This window comes from Myripristis murdjan, chromosome 11 (genome assembly GCF_902150065.1).
Source record: "Myripristis murdjan chromosome 11, fMyrMur1.1, whole genome shotgun sequence".
Lineage (NCBI taxonomy): Eukaryota > Metazoa > Chordata > Actinopteri > Holocentriformes > Holocentridae > Myripristis > Myripristis murdjan.
In genome coordinates, this window is record NC_043990.1 from 21,897,215 (window position 1) to 21,922,042 (window position 24,828).

General features: G+C 42.0%; 1 protein-coding gene across 13 annotated transcripts in view; it reads left to right on the top strand.

The window, feature by feature from the left end:
• The window catches only part of adgrb2 (adhesion G protein-coupled receptor B2), a 583,915-nt gene that overhangs the window by 281,319 nt on the left and 277,768 nt on the right, over nucleotides 1-24,828 (top strand). For 12 of the 13 annotated variants that reach the window (XM_030063542.1, XM_030063551.1, XM_030063555.1 and 9 more), the window contains exon 5: nucleotides 9,622-9,702. The exons of the other annotated variant lie outside the window; for it this stretch is intronic. In XM_030063542.1, the coding sequence (XP_029919402.1) occupies nucleotides 9,700-9,702 (3 nt within the window). In that variant the 5' untranslated portion in view covers nucleotides 9,622-9,699. The remainder of the gene's footprint in view (nucleotides 1-9,621; nucleotides 9,703-24,828) is intronic. 13 annotated transcript variants of the gene reach the window in all.

Sequence of the window (24,828 nt, forward strand, 5' to 3'; positions counted from 1 at the left end):
AAACAACTCAGTTTTCCAGGCCTCCCAAAAAAAAAAAAAAAAAAAAAAATCCTTCCTCCCTCACAAAGAGTTTTGTTTGATTAAATTGTGCTGTCTATTATAGCTGCTTCAAGTTTGGCCCATATGGAGTATGAAATTCGTAGTAGCCTTTGAAATAGTCTTTCCAGCCTAATCTGCTGCTGCCTTTTGCAGATGAATGTGTAGTGACAGCGTTTCTGGTATGTGTTAGGTTTGATATTTTTGTTTGTACTCGGTATTCTACACAAATACTGACAAGGGAATGAGATGAGAGAATAAATTACCTCAAACAACATATTTATTTTGTCTCATACACCCAGATATTTTAGGGTAGAGTTTCTTATTAACCTCTTGGCAAAGTCCGCCAGTGAGCAGCTCTCTCATTTGGATGTACATATAGAGACAGTTTCAGGTGACAGCGGGTCAGCTTTATTCTTCACAGCCAAAATATTTTGCATTCCATCACTGAAGCATGTAGTCCACATGGGAGCCGTTTGGGAATTCATTCAGATACAAGAGGCTACAACAGAGACTTGCCAGAACACTTCAAAGGAACATATCCAACTGGAATGATTCAGATGGCGTTTGGAAGCTGTTTTCTAGATTATCCGTGGAATTTGACCAAGACAAACTTGTGTGGATTCACAAAGACCTGCAGAGGAAATTAAACGTCACATCGTATCGCTCTATACTTATGATCTGGCTCTGATGCAGCCAAGATCCCAAAACAAAAAGAACAAATCTCTTAACTCTGATGTCATCAGAATACAAGGCCTGGAGCTTTTCCACTGGCAATGATGGGAAAGTGACTTTGAGGACTCTGTTTGACAGTACACGGGGTGATTTTCCAGGGATATGGGCAGATTTTCTGGTCCCTAACTGTTGGAAATATATAAATAAAGTTCATGTAGGAATTTAAAAAAAAAAAAAAAAAAAAAAAAAAAAAAACTTTCAGATGAACACTGAGTGAATGCAAAGATAATTCTGATGTATTGAACTGGGTGGAACTGTCCAGGATTATGGAAATCATAAATTTTGAGTTTTGTTTTAGGGTGGGTCTGCTTTGAATGATTAAACATTAATTAATAGACCAAAGCACTGAAAGTGATGGATGAATGGATGGGTGGATAGATGGATGGATGGATGAGTGAAATATAGACGAAGGGACCAGCAGATGGGCAGCCAGATTCATAAATGCGTGTAAGGAACCAAATGCTCTGCAATTTCAAAAGGATAATATGAAACTTTGAAGGGGAACTTTCAATATTTGTAGTGAATATGGGCTTGGAAATTTGTTTCATTACCAAACCAACATCCACCACCTTCTGATTCTAGGAAGGTTTTAATAACCTTTGTATTAAAGAAACTTAATACACACAGCAACTTTCATCATACAAAGTGTATTTATCTATCTTTTTTTTTTTTTTTAATCTATCTGTATGTGGTCTAAATAAAATTCTTATTATGAGAGATGTACTTGACTGGAGATGTGCATGCACATCCTACAAATGTTGGAAGTCAACATATGGTGGAACAGCACTCAGAATAGAAATGCATGGGAGAACATGATCTACACATCGTTTTCTCCTCAGTGACTGAGCCAACACAGATGAAATAATTGAGACTTCAAAGATGTTCACTTAGACCTACAGCTGAACCATTAACTTACTGAGTAACGTCCCTCTCTGCAGTACAGTACAGGCAATACCTCTGGTGAACTGGACGTCGGCAGACATGCTGGCTGATGGCTGGATGTTGTCTCCGCCGGTTGAGAGCAGATCGGGAAGTCTTGGTGTGGTGGACCTTACTGAAGAGGATGTGGAAAACACTAGAATACAGTCATGCAGATCGCTTACCTGTCGCCCTGAAGCCTGATTAAATAAAAGAAAAAAAAGGTGATCTGCAATACTGAATTCCAGTGTGCTCGTTTCTTCTATGCATAGAGCCAGGGTATTTCTAAGCCACACAGCTCATAAGGCCTAGATGTAATGGAAACTGCTTTTTGATGCGTCAGTGCTTTCACGTGTACTCTGGCAGCGGCCTGTTATTTACCTTGTTGTGAGGCAACAGGACGCCTGCTCTTGCAGAATGGACATGCCACCTCTGGCTAAGAGGGGACAGAGCAGGGGCCAGCTCACTTCTCCCTGCTGGTCTCTGTGGCAAACAGATGAATCTTTACTGAACCAAATCACTGCGCACACAATTTTATTCTGTGGTCAGAAGGCAGCATGCTGAGCAGGTCCTCTAGGCAGGTAAAGTGCATGAATCCCTGAGCACAGGGGTCCCGGACTAGATAAGAGGGGCAGAGCTGGCTCATTTGCTGCCTTAGGCAAGATGACACTGTGCCTGCGCCCCGAAAGACACAATGCCAAACAGTGACTTTATGTTTTAACACTGGGGAGTAGGAACCGCTTTTATTAGAATAATAGTGGCAGTGAACAGAATTAAATAATATAAAAAATAATAAGAGAGCAGCAACAAATATAGAAAATATTGCACATAAGTGTAAACAAATAGAAGATTAAAAAAAAGGTACTATTTTTTGCACTGACATTGCAGGTCAAACAACTTTGCCCTCATGGTTTAGGCAGTTAGTATTTACAGATGCAGATACAGGTCTGTTTTTTGGCAGAGCCGTTCCACTTCACACCCCTATTTACAACCTGGCCCTCCTTGTCCATCTTCATGCAAAGTCATCCGTGACTTCGTCATGAGTAATCTGCCCAGCCACTACATGGTTTATGCTTATGACAGCAGGACCACTGCAGTGGTCTTGCGTCATGCTCGACCTCAGGTATGTTTTGATTTATTTCATCTTGGAAAGCTCCTTTCAGCTCCAGCTACTGTCCCTGGAGGGGTGACAGTCACTCTGAAGGCAATCCATAATAATCCCATACTGACTGGTATAAATTGCATAACATACCCAAGTCTCTCTTTTGTTTATCCTTTTCTTCCTTCTCTTTTTTCTCAAAGAGAGCACCCTACGTCTTCGTTCCCCTCATTTTGAAATTATGTGTATAAATGCTATGACCTTCATCTTTTCTAGGCGAGTCACAACATGGGCATTACTTCCATATTAGTCAAATGTGTGTTAAGGATAGCAGGACGCATTTGTTTGCATTTGATTTTATTAAATGTGATTTTTCCAGTCTCGGTTTTCATCAAGTGCATCCCCATTATCCCCCACCACCTCCCACCCACCTTGCAATCCTTGAAGGAAGGGGCGGGGGTGCTGTTGCTACTGTTGTACACATTGTCATGAGTGAGCTGCTGCCATTGTGTGCAGGTAGAGAGGCAGAGACAGAGAGAGAGAGAAAGAGACAGACAGAGAGGAATAGAGAGAATGATGGCTCTGTCATTGTTTGAGCACAGAGAAGAAGTGTGCAGCGGGATCCCATCCATTTGATGCCCTAGGTGGTTGGCTTTGTCGCTTATAGAACGCTATAATAGAATTCTGTTATTTGTTGTGCTATCAAACAATATCAAATATGCCATAACTTTATCCAACCCATCCAGAGTTTTCATAATCATTTCTGTTATATGTATAGTACATGTTGCAAACTTAATTCAAACACAACACAGAGTATAATTTTGAATCGGTGGTCTCCTGGTAGTGCTGCAGTTTTTGACACTTTGGGTATCAAAGTCCATGAGGAATGTCACTTTATCTGTGCAAGATGGTGGTTTGGTCCTGAAAGTGTCAGGTGGGGCTCTGGATACTGGGACCAGTTGTAGAGAGAGGGCAGAAAGTGAGAGAAGGTGGCTTTGAGATCTGCTGGCCTCCACTGTCACTACCTTTGAAAACCCCCCAAACAATACAGGTTCAGGTTCATGAAACACTTTGATTTGGATGGCTTATAGAGATTCAAACACACCCACACATTGCAGCATTTTGCCTGTGTCAGGCTGTTCTCATACTGCGCAGCTGCTCTCTTGAAGAATATAAAAAAAAAAAAAAATGTAAATGTTTACCACATTGCAGGATGCTGTATATCAATGGAGAAATCTGTATCTAAGAAGAGAAGGATCATTATGCAACCACCTAATGTTATTTTCTGTGCAGCAAGCTGGTAGCTAAAGGATATGAAGGCACAGGATCCTGACCAATCCTCCTGAAAGAGCAACTCATCACGTTGTTACCTTAGTTAATCCCTTTGTTCCATTTTCACTTCAGACTATTCATTTATGAAAAAGCTGATAAAATGTGAGTTTGATGATATCATATCCATCAACACACACGCACACACACACACACACACGCACACACACACACACACACACACACACACACACACACACACACACACACACACGCACACACACTGCCCTGTGGACTTTAGAGACATGCAGGTAATGGCTTGATGCTTCCTCTCATTTGAATCAATCACATGTGACCTTATGCTGCAACTGAGGAGTGAGCAGAGCCTTGATTAGGAGTGCCTGTGCTTGTTAGGCACAATCTCTGCCTTCTTCTCACCATCCCACACACTTTAAACACACACACACATGAACACACACTTTCCCATGTTTGATTTTTATTATGCACAACCCCCACACCATAATAATGAACGTGTACCTCCCCTATTCTGATGTTTGTTGTCAATACTGGCTAGTAATACATCTCCTCTGTCTCCGGTTCCATAAACAGAGTGCATGCTGCAGATCAATGCTATGTCTATAAAGATGAGTGCGATCCGACATAAGAGATCAAGTGCGGCACCTTTGCTATGACGGCATCTATATGGAACCACCACAGCTTTTATATAAACTGAGTACATACAAGAATGAAGCCATCACAGACAGCAAGCTCAATCCCTGAGGGGGAAGAGAACGTGGCTCTGACCTACGCTGGGAATTTATTTTACCAAGCTCATGGTGGTATCCCTCCACTGAAAAGCTCAAAGGAAAACACACAGACAGATCAATTCAATACAACAGCCCACTCTAGAACAAATAAATATGATGTAGTGGGCCCAAAACAATGGATACAGTGAGAGGGGGAGGGAGAGACAGATGGGCTCAGGGGGAGAGAGGGAGGAGGAAGAAGAATGAAATAACATTTCAATGTCCCTTTATCAATGGCACCTGACCCCAGCTTGGGGAAGAAAATTTATTTAAAAAAAAATAAATAAGCTTTGGCTGGCACTGTCTCTTTTGTATCTGTCTGGCTAAGACAAAGTGAGGTGCAGATTGATGTATGAGGCGGGAGAAAATGAAAGTCTGGCCAACTGGGAGATTGCCCTGGGTCCTCCTATCAAGTCTCGAAATCGTATAAACAGTATGACGACGAGGCCGGGGGGGGATGAGGGAGTGAGAGAGAAATATACAGAGAAGGACAGCAGGAGAAAGAAGAGAACGAAAAGGGACAGCGACAGACTGACAGGTTGACAAGGAAATTTGGGAGTTCAAGGACCAAGGGTCTGCGATGGAAAAGGAAAAAAAAAATGGATAAAATAAGTTTAACCTTATTTGTAAAGCACTTTCCAAAATAATACTTGCTACAAAACAATACAACAAAACACAGTCAAGTGCAGCAAAATGCAGGTTTGAACAGATGAAAAGGACATGCTATACAGGTGAGTATTTAACCAGGATTTAAAAAACATCTACCAGCTCAACCACTTCACCAATTCATATACTGCAAGGTAAACTGCTCCAAAGTTTAAGTGCCAAAGGTTAAAAAATAAATAAATAAATAAATAAATCTAGGTCTGCCTTAGTTTAGGTCTGATCTTAATTTAGTTTGAGGGACAGCTAAGAAATGATCTGAGGATTGAAGACACCTAAAGCCATATTGGCAATATTGGAGCTCTGTCCTGCAAGGCCTTGTTAGTAATTACTTTTAAAATGACTTACATGATGAACTTGAAATCGATGTGAGAAAGCTAAGACTTTCTATTCTTAGTTAGAAGACGTGCAATAGAAATTTTCCACAAGATGAGGTTGATTTAAGTTGCACAAGACCTGGAAAGTGTCATAAAGGGGGGGAGGGGCAAAAATAGTGGCAAAAACGGAGGGAAATTATTCAAAAAAGGGAGGGAAAGACTAATGGAGGGTTGTGCATGCTTTTATCTCAAGAGCAGAGCCTCGTTCCTGTCTCCTGGAGGGGCTACACATGAAACAGGAGAGCTGGGGGGCACACACAGACGAAGGGGTAAAGATGAAGGGATTAGAGGGAAAAAAAGTGCTGACTTTAATCCCACGCTTTGTTTTGGCCGTGTTTTACATGCTTCTGCTAAAGTTTTTCCTGTGATTTACAAGTGTTACATGCACACTCACCCCAGCGCTACCCCCAACACAATACCCCTATCGCTCTTATATAAATGTACAGTATTTGCAGTAGATGGACACTTTTATCCAGTGCTCCATCCATGAATGCGTGCATGTTTAGTGCATGTGCATGGGTGTTGTATATGCATTCTTGGCCTCGTGCTTCTGTTCAGGAGTGTGCATATATGTGTTGGTATCCACACACTGAGTGACAGACAGTGGGCTTCTCCTGCCTCAGGGACCCAAAGAAGTCAGCCTAGTGTGTCTGACGCTTCACTGATCCAGGGCGAAGCTTTTATTCCTGCATTCCCTCAATAGACAACCACTCAGTCTGTCAGGTCAGCCCCGGCATCACCGACCCTACATGGCACCCACCACCTGAGCTAGCAGATGCGTCTGTACTGTAGATAGTGTCAAAGAAGACAAAACAGTGTGTGTTGTAGTGCATTTGCCCGCTGAAAGCCTGCGTGCCCAATAATGTCAAGTGTGTAATGAACTCATTCCTTCAGTAAAACCTGTTTCAAGCACGCTAATGTTTATTTTATTCGTTAATTAACACGAGCAGTGGTTTCCATGATGGAGTCCAGGGACACCCAGGGGTCCTTGATTGGCTTTCACCGGGTCCTTGGCAAAATGGGGAGAAGTCTAATTTCACTAAAAATCACACACACTGATGAAGGCTGTAGAGTCAAAGATGTTTTGTGTTCTCAAATGGTAGAAAAAAAAAAGACTTGACAAGTGTGACTGTTTATTTTGTTAAATCAGAGCATAGCAGGTTAAGTGCAGTGGTATCCCAAAACAAGGGCTATCAATCACTAGTAATTGTTAAAATGCAAAAAAAAAAAAAAAAAAAAAAAAAAGTATGAGTGATTATTTTAGCATTATCATTTCATCTTATTATCTTGAATCTATTTGTCAGTGTCCAAGTATGACATCTAAACAATTTAATATATAACAGAAACCAAACTATCTTTTCATATCATAATCCCTATAGTCACCTCAAATAGGGTTCTGCAGCTTGCTGAAAGTCAGCTTGGGCGTTTGATACATGAAAAAGTTTGAAAATCCATTAGTTTAATTTGTCTGCCTTTTACTTGATGTGTACTTTGTTCATTTGAGTGTCTGGTGTAGGTCTGATTGTGCTCTCGCATCTTCAGAACAGCTGTGTTTTTCAAACACTGTTCATTATCACTGAGCATTTAAAACTGTCACTCAGCATTTATGAGACAGTTTGAAGAAGATCCCAAACTGTGATTTTATGTCATCCGTGAGTCACTGGTGAATCCGAGATCAAGCTGCCACTGCAGTTTGCTCTGCCTGTTTCACTGAGGTAGAAATCGTCTACCATGGTTACAGCTGGCTCCAAGCTAGGCCTTAGGCGCCAGTCAGAGCTGGGAGGGAAATTTCTCTCAACGAGAAGACCAGAATAGCATCTGTTTCAGGGAGTTGCTGTCTAAAACAACTTCTGATTGGCTGACTTGATCTGACAAATTGTCAGATCAACCCAACCAGAATGGGGCTTGTATGGATTGCCATCTAAATTATGTTCCACCTCTGACTGTTTCTCCACAGTGATTTATGTTCTTTCCATTGTATTGCTGCCTTCCTTCTGAAGCAATTTGCTTTGAGGGGCTTATGTGAATAACAAATTACTTTTTTTCCCCGCACCAAATGATTTTTTGCTCCAGCGGTGTTCTGAAATCATCATCGCCATGTATTCCGAGCACTTAAGAAATGGCCCTCTTGTAAGGACACGCTGCCCTAGTGTTTATCACGATATATTTCAGCGATTCCAGACTAGAACAGGTTCAACCTCTAATCCTTTACCTTCATTGTAAGATGGCTCATCAATAGCCGGCGGTGTCAGAGAAGCTGTCGGTTGACACCCCACAAATCTTTAATTCATCACAACATTGGCATTTCGACAGTTAGGGCTTTGTTAGAGTGTGAGCACTGACGCTGTGATGGAATGTTTTGATGGGACAGCTTTTCAAAACGGCCCACAGACTCTATTTATCCTGCATTACGTTCCTCTTTCTCCGAGACAATGCTGTTGAGACCACATAAGGCAATGTATAATGCTCTTTATACGGTGGACAGACTGTTTCTGTTTGTGGGGACTGCTCACATTACAGCAAAAGCTTTCTGGTCGTGGTCGAGGTCACTCTGAGCTCTCCTGCTTCCATTGCCATGGGGTTCTGTGCATGACCGCCACCAAGACTGCAGCAAATACTATGTGTGAGTGTGTATGCGTCCGAATGCACGTGTGAATGTGAATGCATTTGAGAGGAACAAAAGTGTTCATACATACAGACAGGAGCTGTGCACATCTACATCTGCATGCATGATTGCGTGCATATGTCTTCTTCATGGGTGTAAATCCATGTGTGTCCTTTCTCTTTAATGTAGGTATGGCTACAGCCAAAGATAATGCAGCCCTGCCTACCACACTGATATTTTTAGCTTGCCACTGTTCTGCAGCTTGCTTTCATGTCACAATAAAACACCCACCCCCGGGATATCTCTATATATGTACATGCCTGTATTGTCTGTTTAGTCATGTCCAGCAGCTGAGGTCAGTGCAGGTTCAGGCCACTCTTGATGTCTGCCTGTCTCTCTCTCTCTTTCTCTCCCTCTCCTCCCACTTCCATTACCCCGTCCCTCCTGCTCTCTTATAATCACCCTTCGTCCATCCACCTACTCGTGTTTGACCTTCCATCTCCACTCTGCCTCTCCTCCCTCTGTCCCTGGGCCTTGGCTGTGGAGAGGTGTCCTTATCTGTGATGACAGTGGGGTTGTTGCCAGCCAGGCCACCACTTTGCCCACAGCTACTCCCTCTCCCGAGAGAGACAGAGGGGTCAGGGATGAGGGGAGGTGTCACCGGCTGACCCACTCCGCCAAACGAACCAACATTTCAACAGTGGGTGCTGCTTTGCCGCATGGAGACGTGCCATGGAATGTTCTGTGAGAGGCATTCGCCGGCTATATGTTCTGGTCGCCGCTTTTACTTTAATACTTTGCGGTAGTTGGCTGGCAACATGGCCCAATGACCACAGAGTGAATGTGGACATACCACACTATACATTATGTTGCCTGGTTATACTTTCCCAGGAGGAATATGAGTTGGAGCAATTGTAGAAGGGGGAAAAAAATGCCTACAGGGTAATAATCACAGTTTTGAGGGCATAGAGGGGCTATGTGAGTTTCAATTTCACACTGCACTCTCCTTTCCCACCCACTTGCTTATTCTCTATCTCTCTCTCTCTCCCTCTCTCTCCCTCTCTTTCTCTTTCCCTCTCTCTCTCTCTCTCTCTCTCTCTCTCTCTCTCTCAGTAATCCTCCGAGGCAGTGCTGACAGCGGAGGTATGATAGAGGAGGGCCTGCTGGAGCGAAGAGGGAAATGATCTGCTAATGGTACACTCTCTCCCACAGGACACCTGCTTACACTCCACAGCCCTGCTGCTCACTCAGTCTGTGTGTGCGTGTGTGTGTGAGTGTGTGTGTGTCTGTGTGTGTGTGTGTGTGTGTGCGCCATACCCCCATGCATGTCTGCCATCTCTCAATCAGTGTACCCCACTTTCATTTTCTCATTACTTCCTTTCCCCGCAAACCATTCAGTCCAACTCTCTATTTCATTCCCTTTTTTGGTTTTGTTCTTTGTCTAAGTTCATTTATGTCTTTCTTTTTTTGCAATTGTTATTTCCCTCTGAGGAGTGCTAATTCCCGCAGAAATTCATCAGCGTGTAACATTAACTTTTCAGAGCTCATCAGATCATGCCAAGCCTGATTAAAACAATCCACACTTGATCATTACACCCATGGTGGTAACAAAGCACACAGCAATTAATAACCGCTCTTCACAGTGGCTTTGTTGGCCAATTTCAACTCCCTCTCTTGGATAATAAACAATCAGCAAATTTTACATCCCAGTAAAACTTTATGAACGCAGCTCTATGTGTCTCCCTGGTTCCCTCGGTGTGCCTAATGTCTCCAGTTTGCTCCCTCACTCGCACGTTCTTTCTCCTCTGTCGCCAGCAGCCGTTTTTCCGCTATCCCTCCTGTCCCTATGCACCAGGCATGTAACTTATCCATTTAAGTCAGCCCTGTGTATGGCTGGATTTTAATAGGTTGAGAGAAACCGATTGCTAGCACGTTCCCATTAACTCCCATAGCAACGGCTCATGCATTCCATCGTGTGCATACATCACATCATCTACATATGCATAGGGCTGAAAATGTTAATATGTATCACATATCCCAGCTCACATCTATTGCATAAACACCCACGAGATTATCCAATATTTATCTGTGTAATCATGAAATTGAATCTATTAAAGTAATATATATTCTAATGGAATGATATAACTGTAATCAGATGGATTCAGGATCCACTGAGTAAAAATGAGCATCATTAATTTTTGTCTCACACTGTGGCAGCAGGCCACATGGGTTGGCTCTGATATCATGAACATGGCTATAGTTCCCATGGAAATGGATGTAAATTTGCAATTTGTCAGTCAGTGCATTTCTGTGTCATTGCAGCCCAGTGTGGTGCTGGGTGCCTGGCCGTCCAGTGAGAGTGACGTGTCTCCCACAGGAACCCGCTCTGGGTTTTGGCCTTACCCCTGCCAACGAGGGGGAGACCTCTCTACAGCGAAAGGGCTCCATATGTGGGGAGCAGAGTGAGACGTCTCCCAGATCAGCCGCCATCTGGGAAAGGGGCTGGTATGCCAGGAATAGCATGTACAAAGAGAGAGAGAGGGAGAGAGGAAAACACACTCTGCCAAAATGGATGGCTTGAAAAACTGTCACACAGCAAAGGATGGAGAGCGGGACGGGAGGGGCAAGAGGAAAAGACGGATTGATGGGCACGCTGACAGATAGAAAACCTTCCGATTTAGAGAGATGTTGTTTTCCTCTGGTCTCTTGACCCATCTGCCAGCATTTAAGCGTTTCCTTCCGAGGTTGAGAGTTGGCACCTTGTGTGTGCTTGCGATGTGTGTGTATGTGTGCAAGTGTGTCTGTGTGTGTTGTGTAAGGGCATGGTACAGGGGTGTGCAAGTGGTCAAACCAATTCTCCTCGCTAAAGAGAACCTTACCCTCTGTCTCACTGTCCCAACCCCAATCACAGTGCTTCCTTTCAACCCTATAGACACTGTCCGTGACAGGCATCACGAGAGGCTGTGTATCTGTGTGTGTGTGTGTGTGTGTGTGTGTGTGTGTGTGCATAAATGTTTATATGCATACAATTCATTCAACTTTTTTTGATATTCTACAGTGAAAGCAACCCACAGCATGCGTTATAATTTTTACAGTATAAGATCTTCCTCGGTTACACAGGACTCTGTGCAGTCTGGTAATGCCTCTTAGAGTGTTTTCGCACACCTGCCTTGTTCAGTCCTGCTGACCTGAGCGTGTTGACCCCCTTGGTGTGGTTTATTTAAACCAGCGATCATACTCTCGGTACAGTTACAATCACACTTTGGAGTGGTTTGATTGTGGGTGGGAACTGATCTAGATCGGACCCATCTCTGGAAGCACTTTGCGTTTTTGGTTGAAGCATCTCCCTTAGTCAGCTCCACTGCACATAAAGAACTGAAGAATCTACTTGGAAACGTTAGCAGCTAGAAGTTTGCAACATAGGAACAAAATGAATCAGGCAGCAGCATCGATTAAACACACTGCCTTCTTGATATAAAGCCCAAATGATTGCTGCAATAATGCACAAACGACAAATCTGCTAAGGGTATGCCCGTGTTGGATAACTATCATGGAAGGCAAGGCCTGACAGCTTTATTTATATTGCACATTTCATACACAGAGGTAATTCAAAGTACTTTACAGAATAATAATAATAATAATAAAAAAAGTTAAAACATTTTGATTTTTAAAATATGCGAAAGTAAGAAGGTTTCATTACATGGCAGAATGGTGGTGGCTTGTCTAATATTGTGTTTTGTTGTGACTCTTGGGATAGCCAGCTGATGACTCCCAAGTGACTGAAGGGTTCCTTGAAGGTTCATGTGGCACAAGCATGTCAGAGATATATTTGGGCCCAAGTCACACAATCAAACAAGTTCTCTGATTGATTGTTATCCAGTGATGAGAGTCTAGGACTGGTGTAATCTGGTTATATGTCATAGTTTTGTCAGAACTGTCAGAACTCTGTCAGTGGCATTTTGAATAAGTTGCAGCTGCCAAAGAGTTACTGATTCGATGTGGCTCTAGAAATGGAAATCTGTGTCCAGGATTACACCAAGATTTCACCAAGATTTCTGACTTGACTGTTAGTTGTGAGAGACAGAGATGGAAACATGTCCTCTTGACAGGAAGCCATGTGCTCTTACATGGCTTGTGTTGAGTGTGGTTGATTTGAAATTTTCCTGTGTGACAACAAACAATTGAACAGTGCTTTAAAGAAAGAACTATTCCACTGATTTGGACCAAGGCCAAGAGAGTATAGCAGTGAAAATGCCTTAAACATAGCATTAGTGCTCAGGCCACGCACTCCATAAAAATCACTTGTTCTGTTAGTTTGTTTCCTCGTTGATTTGTCTGTGTATTCCGTTGTTTGGCTGTTCGTTCGTTTGGTCGGTCCCATGTGATGCTTTTAAAGATGTGTCACTTAGTAGCATTACTGAAAGGAAGTGGCCCCAAAAGGAAGCCAGATGGTGTAAAATGCAAACCCCGGGAGCTCATAAAGCGCTGTTGCACTTGTAGCGAGTCCACAGTGTCTGCTTCTCTCAAAGAATCCGCACTGTTTTCTTCTTGTTGTGGCGTCCCGACACGGAAACGACATGGCACCCATTTGCAGAGACAAACCTGCTCCTAATCAAAGTATTGCACGGCAATTGGTGGGTAGTGAGGTGTAACCTGTAATTATTGCAGTCAAGGTTGCCTTCATTCTCTAACACTATCCTGGAGGAGTGCGGGAGAAGGTCAGCACTCTGCAGCCTTGGAAGCTATGGTGTGTCTGTAATTGAAAACTCATCGTCATGCCTGACTGCTGCTTCTCATCATGTGAAGCGACTTCCTGTGCTCTTCAGTGGTAAAAGGGATTTTGATCTGGTGGAAAAGTAGCCCAGCGATACCTAATCTGGAGCATTTGTCTGAGCACGTGCATATGATTGTTCAAAGAAAATAGCTGATGAGAGGAAGTATAGCGAGCATAATGGATAGTCTTACTGAAATGCATTAATCGCAAGCGTAGATTAGGAGAGCAGCAACAGAAAACAAAGGCAGAGACTTAAAAGCCAACCGTGGAGAAGAGACATCACAAAGAACACAAAGTAAAAAATATGCTCTGCAGAAAACATAGGCTTTGATTTCTCTGGTTCACAAGACAATAAATAGCACGCAATGTGCGTATTGAGTTATGAATAATATCCTAAGTAAAAATAAACCCAGCATTCCTGTCACCCATTCTAAACTGCGTAAAGGTTTGATGCCGCCTGCAATGCATGATGGAGGCAAGCTTCTAAGTGGATTACACAATGTTGTATGCTAATAGACATTTCCCTCCGAACTGTGAGGTTATTTGATAGTGTAAAACCAAAGATCGTGAATTGTGGGCTTTTGTGTAATTCTAAATGTCTTCTCTAAATGAAATCCTTTAAGTCTAAGTCGTTCTGCTCAGAGAGGATCACAGCTTGCCATAATAATGTCACCAAGTGATGAAGCTGTTTTATAAACATGAAAGTGTGAGCGGGGAGACGTGATACTTTTCTGAATCTCTTGCCGGTGACCTGATATTCTGGCTGTGGCCTCTTTAGCAGATTCATTGATGTGTGCTCACAGATATAGCATTATCCTCTGCAGGCGAAAGATAAATGTTTCTCTATTAATTGATCTCCATGTGCAAAGCAAGATTTCGCATTTCTTTGAAACAGTATCTTAGGTGTGCGTGTGCATGCGTGTCCCCTAATTCTTATTCTTTTGCCTTATCCTCTTTTAGCTCATCGTTTATCTTATTCCTTTGCTCATTGTGCCATATTAACACTTAGAAGCATATCTGAAATTGTTTCTTCTCTGAAAAAAATATATGAATACATTCCCCCGTGACACGCGCAAATTGCATGCACCCTCTCCCGAAACCGGCGTGCTCTTTTCTCATCCTGTTATAGCAGATAATTTCACATCCCAACATGCAACACTTTCCCATGAGGGACTCTAACTGAATTCTCATCTAGCTGAAACCTCCCAGCAGAACCTCGCATCCTAACATGGGACCACTCCTTGCCTTTGTTTGCTGCACTGGGGGCTGTGCTTGTTATTTTTGGGCAATTAATTTACGGTCTGCGTGCCTTGTTTGTTGCCGCACCATAGCATTGATCCATGTTTACACCTAAGCAGCACAATTAACAGATCAATACCAATTCGAGAAATAGGGGTCCCCTCACTCAGCCTTTGTTGGGCATAAATGGAAGAAGATACATGCTCGCACAAGTGCACACCCAGGCACACACAAAGCACCGACAGTGCCTTCTAACTACTCCATATGCAAATGTGCATGAGTAATGGCTGCGAGGTAGACAGCGAATGAGAATGAAGACAAAGCAACTCCACATGTTTATTTACCAAGCCACGGGATGAAAAATTTAATATGCCCATAGATGCTTATTCCTTTGACTATTCAGTGTGACCTTTACATAATGTGTGATAACATTTACACTAATTGCTTACATTTATTTTTCCATTACCGCAGCTTTCATATGTATTGCTAAAGCGAGCGCATTAGATTTGAAGGATTTGAAAGCTTTTATAAATAACATTCAATTTCAGCAAGTAGATGCAATGCAGATGTCTTCAGCGAAGAAGTGTGGCTGTCCACAGGAAAGCTGGGGGTCCATCAGTTTTCAGCTTCTGTCAGGACGAGCTGCAGCCATTTTGTGTCAGGATGCTCTCTTGCTGCGAGCGGTGGCGTCTGTCTCCACAGGAACACATGAAGGGTTCAGGCTGAAATCATAATGGAATAATACAAAACACAGGGCTCTAATAGGAGAGATGGTGATGCTGCAATTTGCATTCTACTATGTGTATGTGTGTGTGTGTGTGTGTGTGTGTGTGTGTGGACTATAACTACCACCATGTGATGGTCAGGTATGATGGATGCGAGGCAGGTGGGGGGCTGACTGCAGTGCCGGCCCCCACAGGGAGAGATGAGGTTGAAGGCCTCTGCTCCCTGATCACTTGGTGGCAGATCTCTATGGGATGATGGAGCTTTGTAATGAGGAACTGTAAAGGTCAGGTAGTGCACGCATGTGCCTGTTTGTGTGTGTTTGTGCGTGCATGTGCAGCTGCACGTGTGCATTGCTGCAGGTGTATGGGTGCTTCACTCAGGAAAAGGCAGAAAGTCCCCTTAAATTGTTCCAGCAAACTAATCTAGCAACACATTTTGTCTTCCAGCAAAAATAATCTGAAGGATAATACCTGTTTTGTGCTCTTGGCGCGCCCTGCAGTCTCCACATGAACACTCTCTGAGCCTCTTTACCGCAGTGTGTGTGTGTGTGTTTGTGTGTGTGTGTGAGGTATGTTTTTTGTCCTCATCCGCCACTAGAGCAAGCAGCTGCTGCCTGCTGTAGTGGAGGTATAGAGCAGCCAGACAGGCCACTGTCCAACAGAGAAGGATTTGGGGGATTTTAACTCTGTGAAGGTGAGTCACTCAAACATATGTGCGCACACACACACATACACACACACACTCAGGGAGAGAGAGAGAGAGAGAGAGAAAGAGAGAGAAAGTGGCTTGAGCACACAGACTCCTAAAAGAAAGCAGAAAAGGACACTGGCAAAGCGATGGCGGTTGGGTGGAGGAAGAGGATTTTTCTTCTGTCCTCTTACCTCCTTTAAAGTGCTCTATCTCGGCAAACCACATTTGTTTTATTAATTTAATGTCACATCAGGAGGAGTCTGTGCGGCGGCCGACTCAGAAATTCACTTCCCAGAACTTTTTTTTTTTTTTTTTTCCCATGTGCCAAGTACTAAGAGAACAAAGCATTATCATGTAATAACAAAGCAGAGAGAAGAACACAAAGAAAAGAGGAGAGAGTGGAGGGTAAAAGTAGCTTCCCTCCACCGATTAAATTGCCCCTTAGATTAAAATAAATCTAGGAAAAGGCAGATCACAAAGGAGGGGGTATTAATGATTCTCTCTCCTAATTTGATTTTAAGCTTTAATATCAGACAATAATAAGAAAATTGAGGTGGTGGGACTGTTTGTGTTTCCTTCTCATGCTCTGATTTGATTGTTGTTTAGTGTGTTGGGGACTTAATCCCTTTAAAACAACTCTGTGTCTAATGGAGCATAAGCAAGCTCCTCCATAAGACAGAAAGAATATGGAAAAGAGGTTTCCCAGGAGATGTTACTGTGTCACCTCATTCTATCTATCCATCTGTCTGTCTGTATATCTATCTGCTGTGATTTATGGTGAAAACCACACAAGGGGTCCCCCATAGTTCCCTCTTTTATCAAACAACGGATGGCATAGCAGAAGCAGTTACAGTCGCTCATAGAGTTTTTTTTTTTTTTAGAGGTAAATGCTATTTATTGATTTTTGTGCCTGAAAAATCTAGTCCTCACTGTAATTATTCAAAACTGTAACCTTGTATTTCCCACACTTAATAACCATCTGAAGGTAGCTGTGGCTGCTGATTCCCACGGAAAGTAAAGGATTTCGAGGGCATCGATATGTGCCACCTCCCACTCTTTTCTCACGCAACCTCAATCATCGGCTCTTCACAATAAATGTAGGCACTACTTCGCTCAAGCTGACCACTGACTCAGGATTGCCCACTTATACTTTGCCTCTTCCATACATTTGCCAGTATTATCTCCATTATGTTTCTTTTGTCTCCCGTAAAAAGCTCTCATGCTCCTGCCTAACAGCTACCTGTCTATTAGATAATATGCTCTTACTGCTCTAGACAGTTAAGTGTGATTGCGAAAGTCAAGTCTGCTACACCATATTACACCTTTCCAAACCGTACGCCCAATTATAGAACCCTCTTCTATGAAAGCACGCATTATTATGCACATGCTATTTCTGCAAATTGATTACAGTTGGATTTTATTTTGTCTATATTTTATCTGTACTGACATTAGCACTGAATTTTGATCTCCACTTAGCGCTGTAAGATTCTCATTGAATTTCCCGATTTAAAAAAAAAAAAAAAAAAAAAAAAAACAGCAGCTGCTTGCGGCTCTCCTGCTAGCTATGGTGGATTAGCCACCTTTACTTTTCCACCAGCGACAAATTTAACCTCATTGCCCTTGTCAACAACCTTCACCTCCCACACTTTCTGTTCATGGAACAAGCCATAATGTTCCTGCTGTGTTTTTCGCAATTAAGCCTCGGCTGAACTAACCCTGTCTGCCCTTTATATAACATAATTTGTCAGAGTAGTCTGACTCATTACTGGTCACTAATTGTTCAGATTGTGATTTGCCAGTGATGTTTTTTACATGAGATAACATCATATATTAATTCCTATAGAATGCCCTCAGTAAATTAATCTCCATGAAATGCAGAAGTAAGGTTAGGGTATTTTATTTTAGGTAACGCTCATAATGAAGATGGCTAATGTGAAATGGCCATTCCCTAATAACCGTTTTCCCTCTTCCACCCGTGTGATGTTGTTTTTCCGCTAATATCCTTCCACCAGTGTCACAGAGCCCAAGAGGACACCGTTTGATGTCGGAATTGGTATCTCGACACCGCGGTGGAGGAGGTGGGAAGTAGGAAATGAGATTTGTGGCCACTCTAAGAAACAAAGCCTAGGGATAGGACTGATTGCTGCAGTGAGTTAGCCTCCAGTTTGTTCTGCATTCTTGACACTGCCTGCTGTTTTCAATATAAAAATTGCCGTGTCTCATTCAAGGCAGCAGGCGGTTTTAACATCTCTCCATCCCACCCCAAATTTAACCAGCAGAGAGGAAATACACTGATGCTCTGATACCAAGAGGCTCCTGCTGAGCTGGCACTGTAAAGAGTACAGTATTGTTGCAGTCTTGGCGAGGCATTAGTTTTATTTCAAGTCCCCAGCTACAGGTATTGGGAAATAAAACATTTTAAAAGCAATATGGATCATCTTCTAAAGTCATTTATTTATGGTGATGTCAACAACTAAAAGCTGGTGGTGCACCCTAGAGTTCACTTTAAAGCTGTCAGACTTGTGAGTATGGGTTTGTTGACAAGCTTCTTTACAAATACAGGTGAAATGAAATTCACCAATCTGCAGTATCTGTGTACAGCATACTGTGGTTTGATATTTTCAAAGTTGAGAGGACCTCTCCATTAAACATATCTGAGTAGGGACTCTACAGCTAGGAGGGGTCCTTGGAGGTTACCCAACAAAATGAGGAATAGTTTAATTACACTACAGTTTAATTTGCAAAGGAGAAATGTAATCATACTAAAATGCTCCAAACCAAATCAAAACTGTATTAGTTCTTATTTTAACATAAAGATTTAATCTTTCCATTTGAATCTACTTGTGCAAGCGTATGCTAAAATAAAACCAACATAAGTTTTTATATCAGTGTCCTTATGGAAAAATGACATCATATTGGGGTCCGAGGCTTAAAAGTCAATTTGAGGGGGCAGAATATGAAAAACTTGGAAATCCCTGACTTAGTTGGTTACACACTGCCTTGTGTTAGCTTGTAACACCTAGCCATGACTCGCCCCACATCATTATTAATGTTATCAACAGCACACTTACTTTATGTGGCTCTGGCCAGTTTTTCCCCCCGCTCTGTTGTGGCATGTCAACTGTAACTCTGGGGAACATTGTTTTTAAACTACTAATACTACATGACTACATAATTAATTTCCTGTCATTCACTCAGTGTGAGACCAACAATATTGAACATTTCTAAGTACCTCCTTACCTCTGGTCCACAGAGGGTGAAAAAATAATCCTTGGAGATGCAGAAACTAGCTATCTACAGGTGTTTTGACAGCAATTTCCCATTTCGTAGCATCCTGTTTGCTCCTCCGGTGGGTGGGGCTTTCTGAGTTTCCGACTCTAGCTGGTCTATGAATAAAGCTTTGTAATGACATTCTCCTTCTCACGCTTTTGGAGAACTAAATGACAAGAAATGATTTAAGATGCCGGTAAATTAAAAGGAAAGATGTGCAGCTGAGACAGAAATGCATCTGATTGTGAAGGGATGAAACACACTTGGCTTGGCTGAAGTTCCTCAGAGACAGATGACCCCAACAACTGACCCAGTAACATCTCGCAACGGCAATATCATGGATAGCTAAACTTGCTTATTGAATCAGGTGCCTTCCAGCACATCCATTATGGCATGAGCAGGTAGGACAAACAAGTGAATCTGAGTGCGGGCTTGAAGACCTTGCCACAGGGTTGCAGTTTGAGGTAAAATAAAGGTTATTTGAGAACTCAAATACACATTCTGTGATTCTCTTAAATGTCCTCTAGTATTTTTCCCAAACCTCAAATTATGCTTTTTTTGATTTCTTCAAACATATGAGTTCAAGAAGTACCAGCAAACTCACAATTAAATGCAGGATAAATCCCCACCCCTCTGAAAGAGAAGGTATTTAACAGGAGTGCAGTGATGTGAAGTTTCCATTCTTTAATAGCAGCTTTGTGACTAAGCCCCAGTGTTGCTAATGCATTGCCTACGTTTAATGACTGTTTCCTAATTAACGCCCATCCGGGCAACACAATTAAAAATAACTTCAAAGAGGAACGTAAGCTCTAAAAATACTTAGCAGAGCAGGAACTGAAATAAACTACACTGTTTTTTTCCACAGGGTAAGATGCTACACACACAAACACACAAACACACACACACACTGTATATGGTTCTATCATCACACCCATGAGCATGGTTTAGTAAGATAACCATTTCCCCTTGTATATTTATGCTGCTGTTATTTTCAACGATTTAGCCACAGTCAGGGGTAAGATAAAGTTTATCACTTAGTGTGGCCATTCAGCTTCCTAAATCTTTTGCAGTATCACCGACATCCACAGCAATAAGCCGAATCTTAATAAGTCGAATCCTCTCGTAACAAACAACAACAACTTTTGTGCAATCCACCTTATTATGATTCATCCCCTCTACAACTGAGCTGAAAGTTATTGTTGGGAAAATTATAAACAAGCCTCCTTCTCTCCGTGTTGCATCTGTCCTGGCTGCTGCCTGATTGCTTTGTGGGCGCTGTTTAATTGCCAATTAGACGAAGACCAGGACAGCAATCACAATAGAGGTGTGTGTGTGTGTGTGTTTGCGGATGTGTGTGAGTGAGTGTGGATGTGATTGCAAGCGTGCACTTCAGTATGTATACGAGGTGGAAGAGAGTTGAGGAAGAGGTTAATTGGTAGTCCTTGAAGTGTTGCTCGCCATGCGTGCTGCGCATTCCGTAACACACTCCCACCAGAACACATGCTGTATGGACGCATGCATATTCTCACGCCAGGCCGTACTTACAGTACAGGAATGCTGCAGACAAAAAGGAGGTAGCAGCCACAATAGAGGTGCATCCTTGAATCCCTTTTCTCCAGACAATGCATTTAAAGTGCTGATCTTAGAGATTACAGAAAATGCGCTTCCGTCACCTGGAGGGAATCCAGTTGTTGTCATTTTTTCAGTCGTATCTGACAAAACGATCTCACTCAAAGGAGAACGCCTCAAACAAAATTTATCTTACATCACTCAAAGACAAAAGGTCTAATTTCCTTCATAAAAATCTATTTACCAGCTAACAAGCGCTGTATGATCAAAATGTTACACACGGAAAGTATATAGATCAAAGTAGCACAGCTGCTGTGTTACTGATCGCTGTTAGCACTGCCGTCGTCTGTCAGTGCCATTGATGGGACAATTCTGAAATTGTAACCTGCACAGTGGCAAAAACACAGAGTTTTCTGTTTATGCTTCGTTTGACTCTGTAATTTTATGGCTAATTGGACTGATTGCACTCCTCACTTACCATTTTTTTGGTCCAACAAAATCATTATCATCCCAATTTCACTGAGTGACTTAGAAAAAGTGTTGCTTGACGAGGTGCTAGCATTAAAAAAAAAAAAAGATGTTTTGCAGAAATGGACTGAGGTGAAAGCAATTCTCTCTTTTTTCATATGTGAAGGCACTCAAATACAAATCTTTCCATCCAGATTTCATACAGTAATCACTAAAAAATATACCCGGATCCAACAGTCTATCTCATAGCATAAGTTTGTAGTTAAAGAAATCCTGCAAATTAAGTGATTGTAGAGAAGAATTCATGATCCACTCTTACGGAAAGAAATAACTTGAGAGCTCACCAGTTTTTATACTGAAAACTTGTCTTTTTTAACATACCATAAAAAAATAGAGAGGTGAAGGTGGAAACAAATCTAGATGTCAGAAGAAGCCAATTCAGTAAGCAATGTCAACAGCTGAGACACCACTGTAGATAAGAGATCATTTTTAAACCAGCTAGGAAAGTGCAAGGTACAGTGTAAGGGGCCAACATGGATTTGATATACATAAAAGAAGCTGAAAATGTAATTGAGAATGTTGCACAGTCATACAGCCAACAGTGCTTGTCTGCTTTACCCTCCTTGTATTCTTTCTCTGTTCACCTCCCCTCATTCTTTTTTTTTTTTTTTTTTTTTTTTTTTTTTCAAAATAAGCTCCAGACCACATCAGGAGTCCTTGATTGCAGTGTTAGCAACTCTCTTCCAAGGAAAATAGCTTCAGGGCTGGCTAGAAATGTGGTACAAATGGTTCAAAAAGTGATTTTCTTACGTTAGTTTCCCATGCAAATTCATTCGATTGTTGATTATGGCAAATCTGAATCAAGGATCCTTGTTTTTTTTATAGGGTGAAGCAAGGTTCTCATGGACTGTGAATGTTCCAAAGCTTTTATTTATTTATTTATTTTATCTATTTTTTTAATATGTCTTGATGACACCTATTTCACTACCCATAAGCCTTGCCAACTCTTGACCAATGACATGTCCAGAACAGCTCTTACACTGCACTTGTTCCACTGTCACACTTTTCTCAGGACTGATTTTACACAGAGGGTAGCTCGGTGACCCCGTAGCAGCCTCTAGTATTCTAATACCCTGCATATCTGCTTCAAAGAAATGTAATCTCACCGGATCAGTCTGATCCACCGATTTTATGAAGCGTTCACCCTTGGGCAATCGGTAAAACGCTGAACAGCTGGTTAGAATCCAGCACAAAACCATTTTAGTCACTGAAAGCTGTCTGGCCCATCTGAGTTAAAGCGGTTATTTACACGCTTGTACCAGTGATTGTTTCCCTCATTGCCCTCAAAATTCAAAATTAAAGAACATTGTACATGAGAAGTGCTGTGATCATCAGATCTCTTTACATCACACAAATAGCACACAGTATTTTGGGTGTCAGTGCATTAGAGCTGTCTCCCATGTTTGGAAAAAGTTGCTTTAGAAAAAATGTCAGGCTGCTCAGAAAAGTCACAAACCCTCACAGCAAAGCTGGCATGGGAGCTCACTGTTGTTTCGCTCCTTAAGAAATCAGTATAGGTGGTGATGAGTTATACAACAGCTGAGTTTAGCTGATCACTGTTGTTAGCTGACAAAGGGTTGTTGGACATTAGAAAAAAAAAACGTTGATGTCCTTTGATCAATTTGTTGCAAGCGCCAGCCAGAAAAATACTCTTTTATAGATCTGACCTGAACAAATTCTTCATGGAGTCCGGTGGTAATAAGTGACATTTATGCAATACATTATCAAAGTGTTACATCACTATGATGGGCTTTTGTCTTTTGGATCGCAGTGCAGCAAACTAATGAGATCAGTATGGATGTCCAAAGATGTATAGTTGGAGTAATAGTACAAGGAGTTTTCTGGTGTTTCTTATGATCCAAACTCTGCAGGCAAGTGAAGGAATGCTCTACAAATCAGCCACCATCCATAAAAAAAGCACTGACAGTGTTTTCCCCAAGCAACCGCCAGCTATAGGTGCTGTAGCTGATTACTGATGCCTTTCCAGGCAGCTCATTTTTAATAGTAATTATGTTTTTTTTTTTATTGTAGGATATTCCCCCGACTTGGGTCACTTGATAATAAGGAGCTTGTAGTTGCACATTATGCAGACCTATTTATTTTTTGTTTGGTTTTAGTGTTGCCAGTGCTGTAGCAAGGCACTTTGCTCTGGCGTATCCATCACGTCTGTCAGAGCCTCCTGTTATGAAAACAAAGTACAACTTGGAGTTTCTCCAAAATGCTTCAAAATGCCTGCATGTGTTTTCAACAGAGTGTTTTAGGCAGTAACTTAACACTTTAGGTGAATATAAGTGACACTGCTCCCACTCAAATTGTCTAGACTCGACACGCAGCGCTGACATCCGGCAAGGACGATTGATTATTCAATAATGCACGTCAAGCCTTAATGTATTGAAAGTGAATCTGCTGGTGAGGTGCATTGTCTGCAGCTTTTTGTTTATTTGTCATACACTCCAGTTAGTGGGACATTAGTGAAGTTTATATTTGTAACTTCTGAAATAGAGGGTTATGTCTACCATTGTTTCCATTGGGTAGACATTTCATTGACCTAACACCTGTTGGAGTCACTTACACACCAGTGCGCAGTGTTCAGCACTCATAATTAAACTGCAAAGGTTTTTGGAAGTAAATACATTTAAAATGATTAGAGTAACTCTTTTTCCAATGTCAGATGCCCCATCAGTGGTCGAGGCCCAGCAGTGAGCGCTTAAACTGGGACAACACTGTTAAACACACCGATGCTGTCTTGATGTATAAAATCTTCCATGGCCAAGCACCACCTCCACTACAAGAATTTGTGAAAAAAAACTCAAACAGATCAACCAGAGCTGGTTCCAGAGGTGACTGTGTAGTTCCTTTTAGAAAAAGTGCCCGTAGTCAAGCCACTTTTTCTGTTCGTGCATCTCACACCTGGAATTCAGTTCCAAGCACGATACGTGAACTTCCGACTCTGACATCTTTTACTAAACAGCTTAAAGCTTGGCTACTGGAAGAACAACACTGTTGCCATAACCATGCATAAACCTGTGTATATGTTCAATGTAACTAATATGTCAAGCAGGGCCGGCGCTAGCCATTTGGGTGCCCTAAGCACAAATGCTTTGTGGTGCCCCCCCCACGCCGCCGCCGCCGCCGCCACCGCCACCAGAAATGAACAATAATTCAGTATTTGTCATTGCGTTTCTCTTTATTTTACAAAATAACTTTTCAACATTTATGTTTCAAAAACTGTTGGAAAAAATAAGAGATAAATAATAATAATATTTTTTTTATAACACACTGACTAAACACTAACTAAATATGGCACCAAACACTTGAATAAATAAATAAAATAAAATAATTTAAAATAAAAAATAAATGACACCACTATTAAATAAAGATCTGTCAAAACTGTAAAAACAGTACTAAGTATCCTTGAATAAGGAACTGGTTGGTGATTGACGTCTGCTTGTGGATGGTTGATGTCTGCTTGTAGATGGTTGATCATCTGGATCTTCCACTTGGCTTTGTGTTCCTCCTTGCAC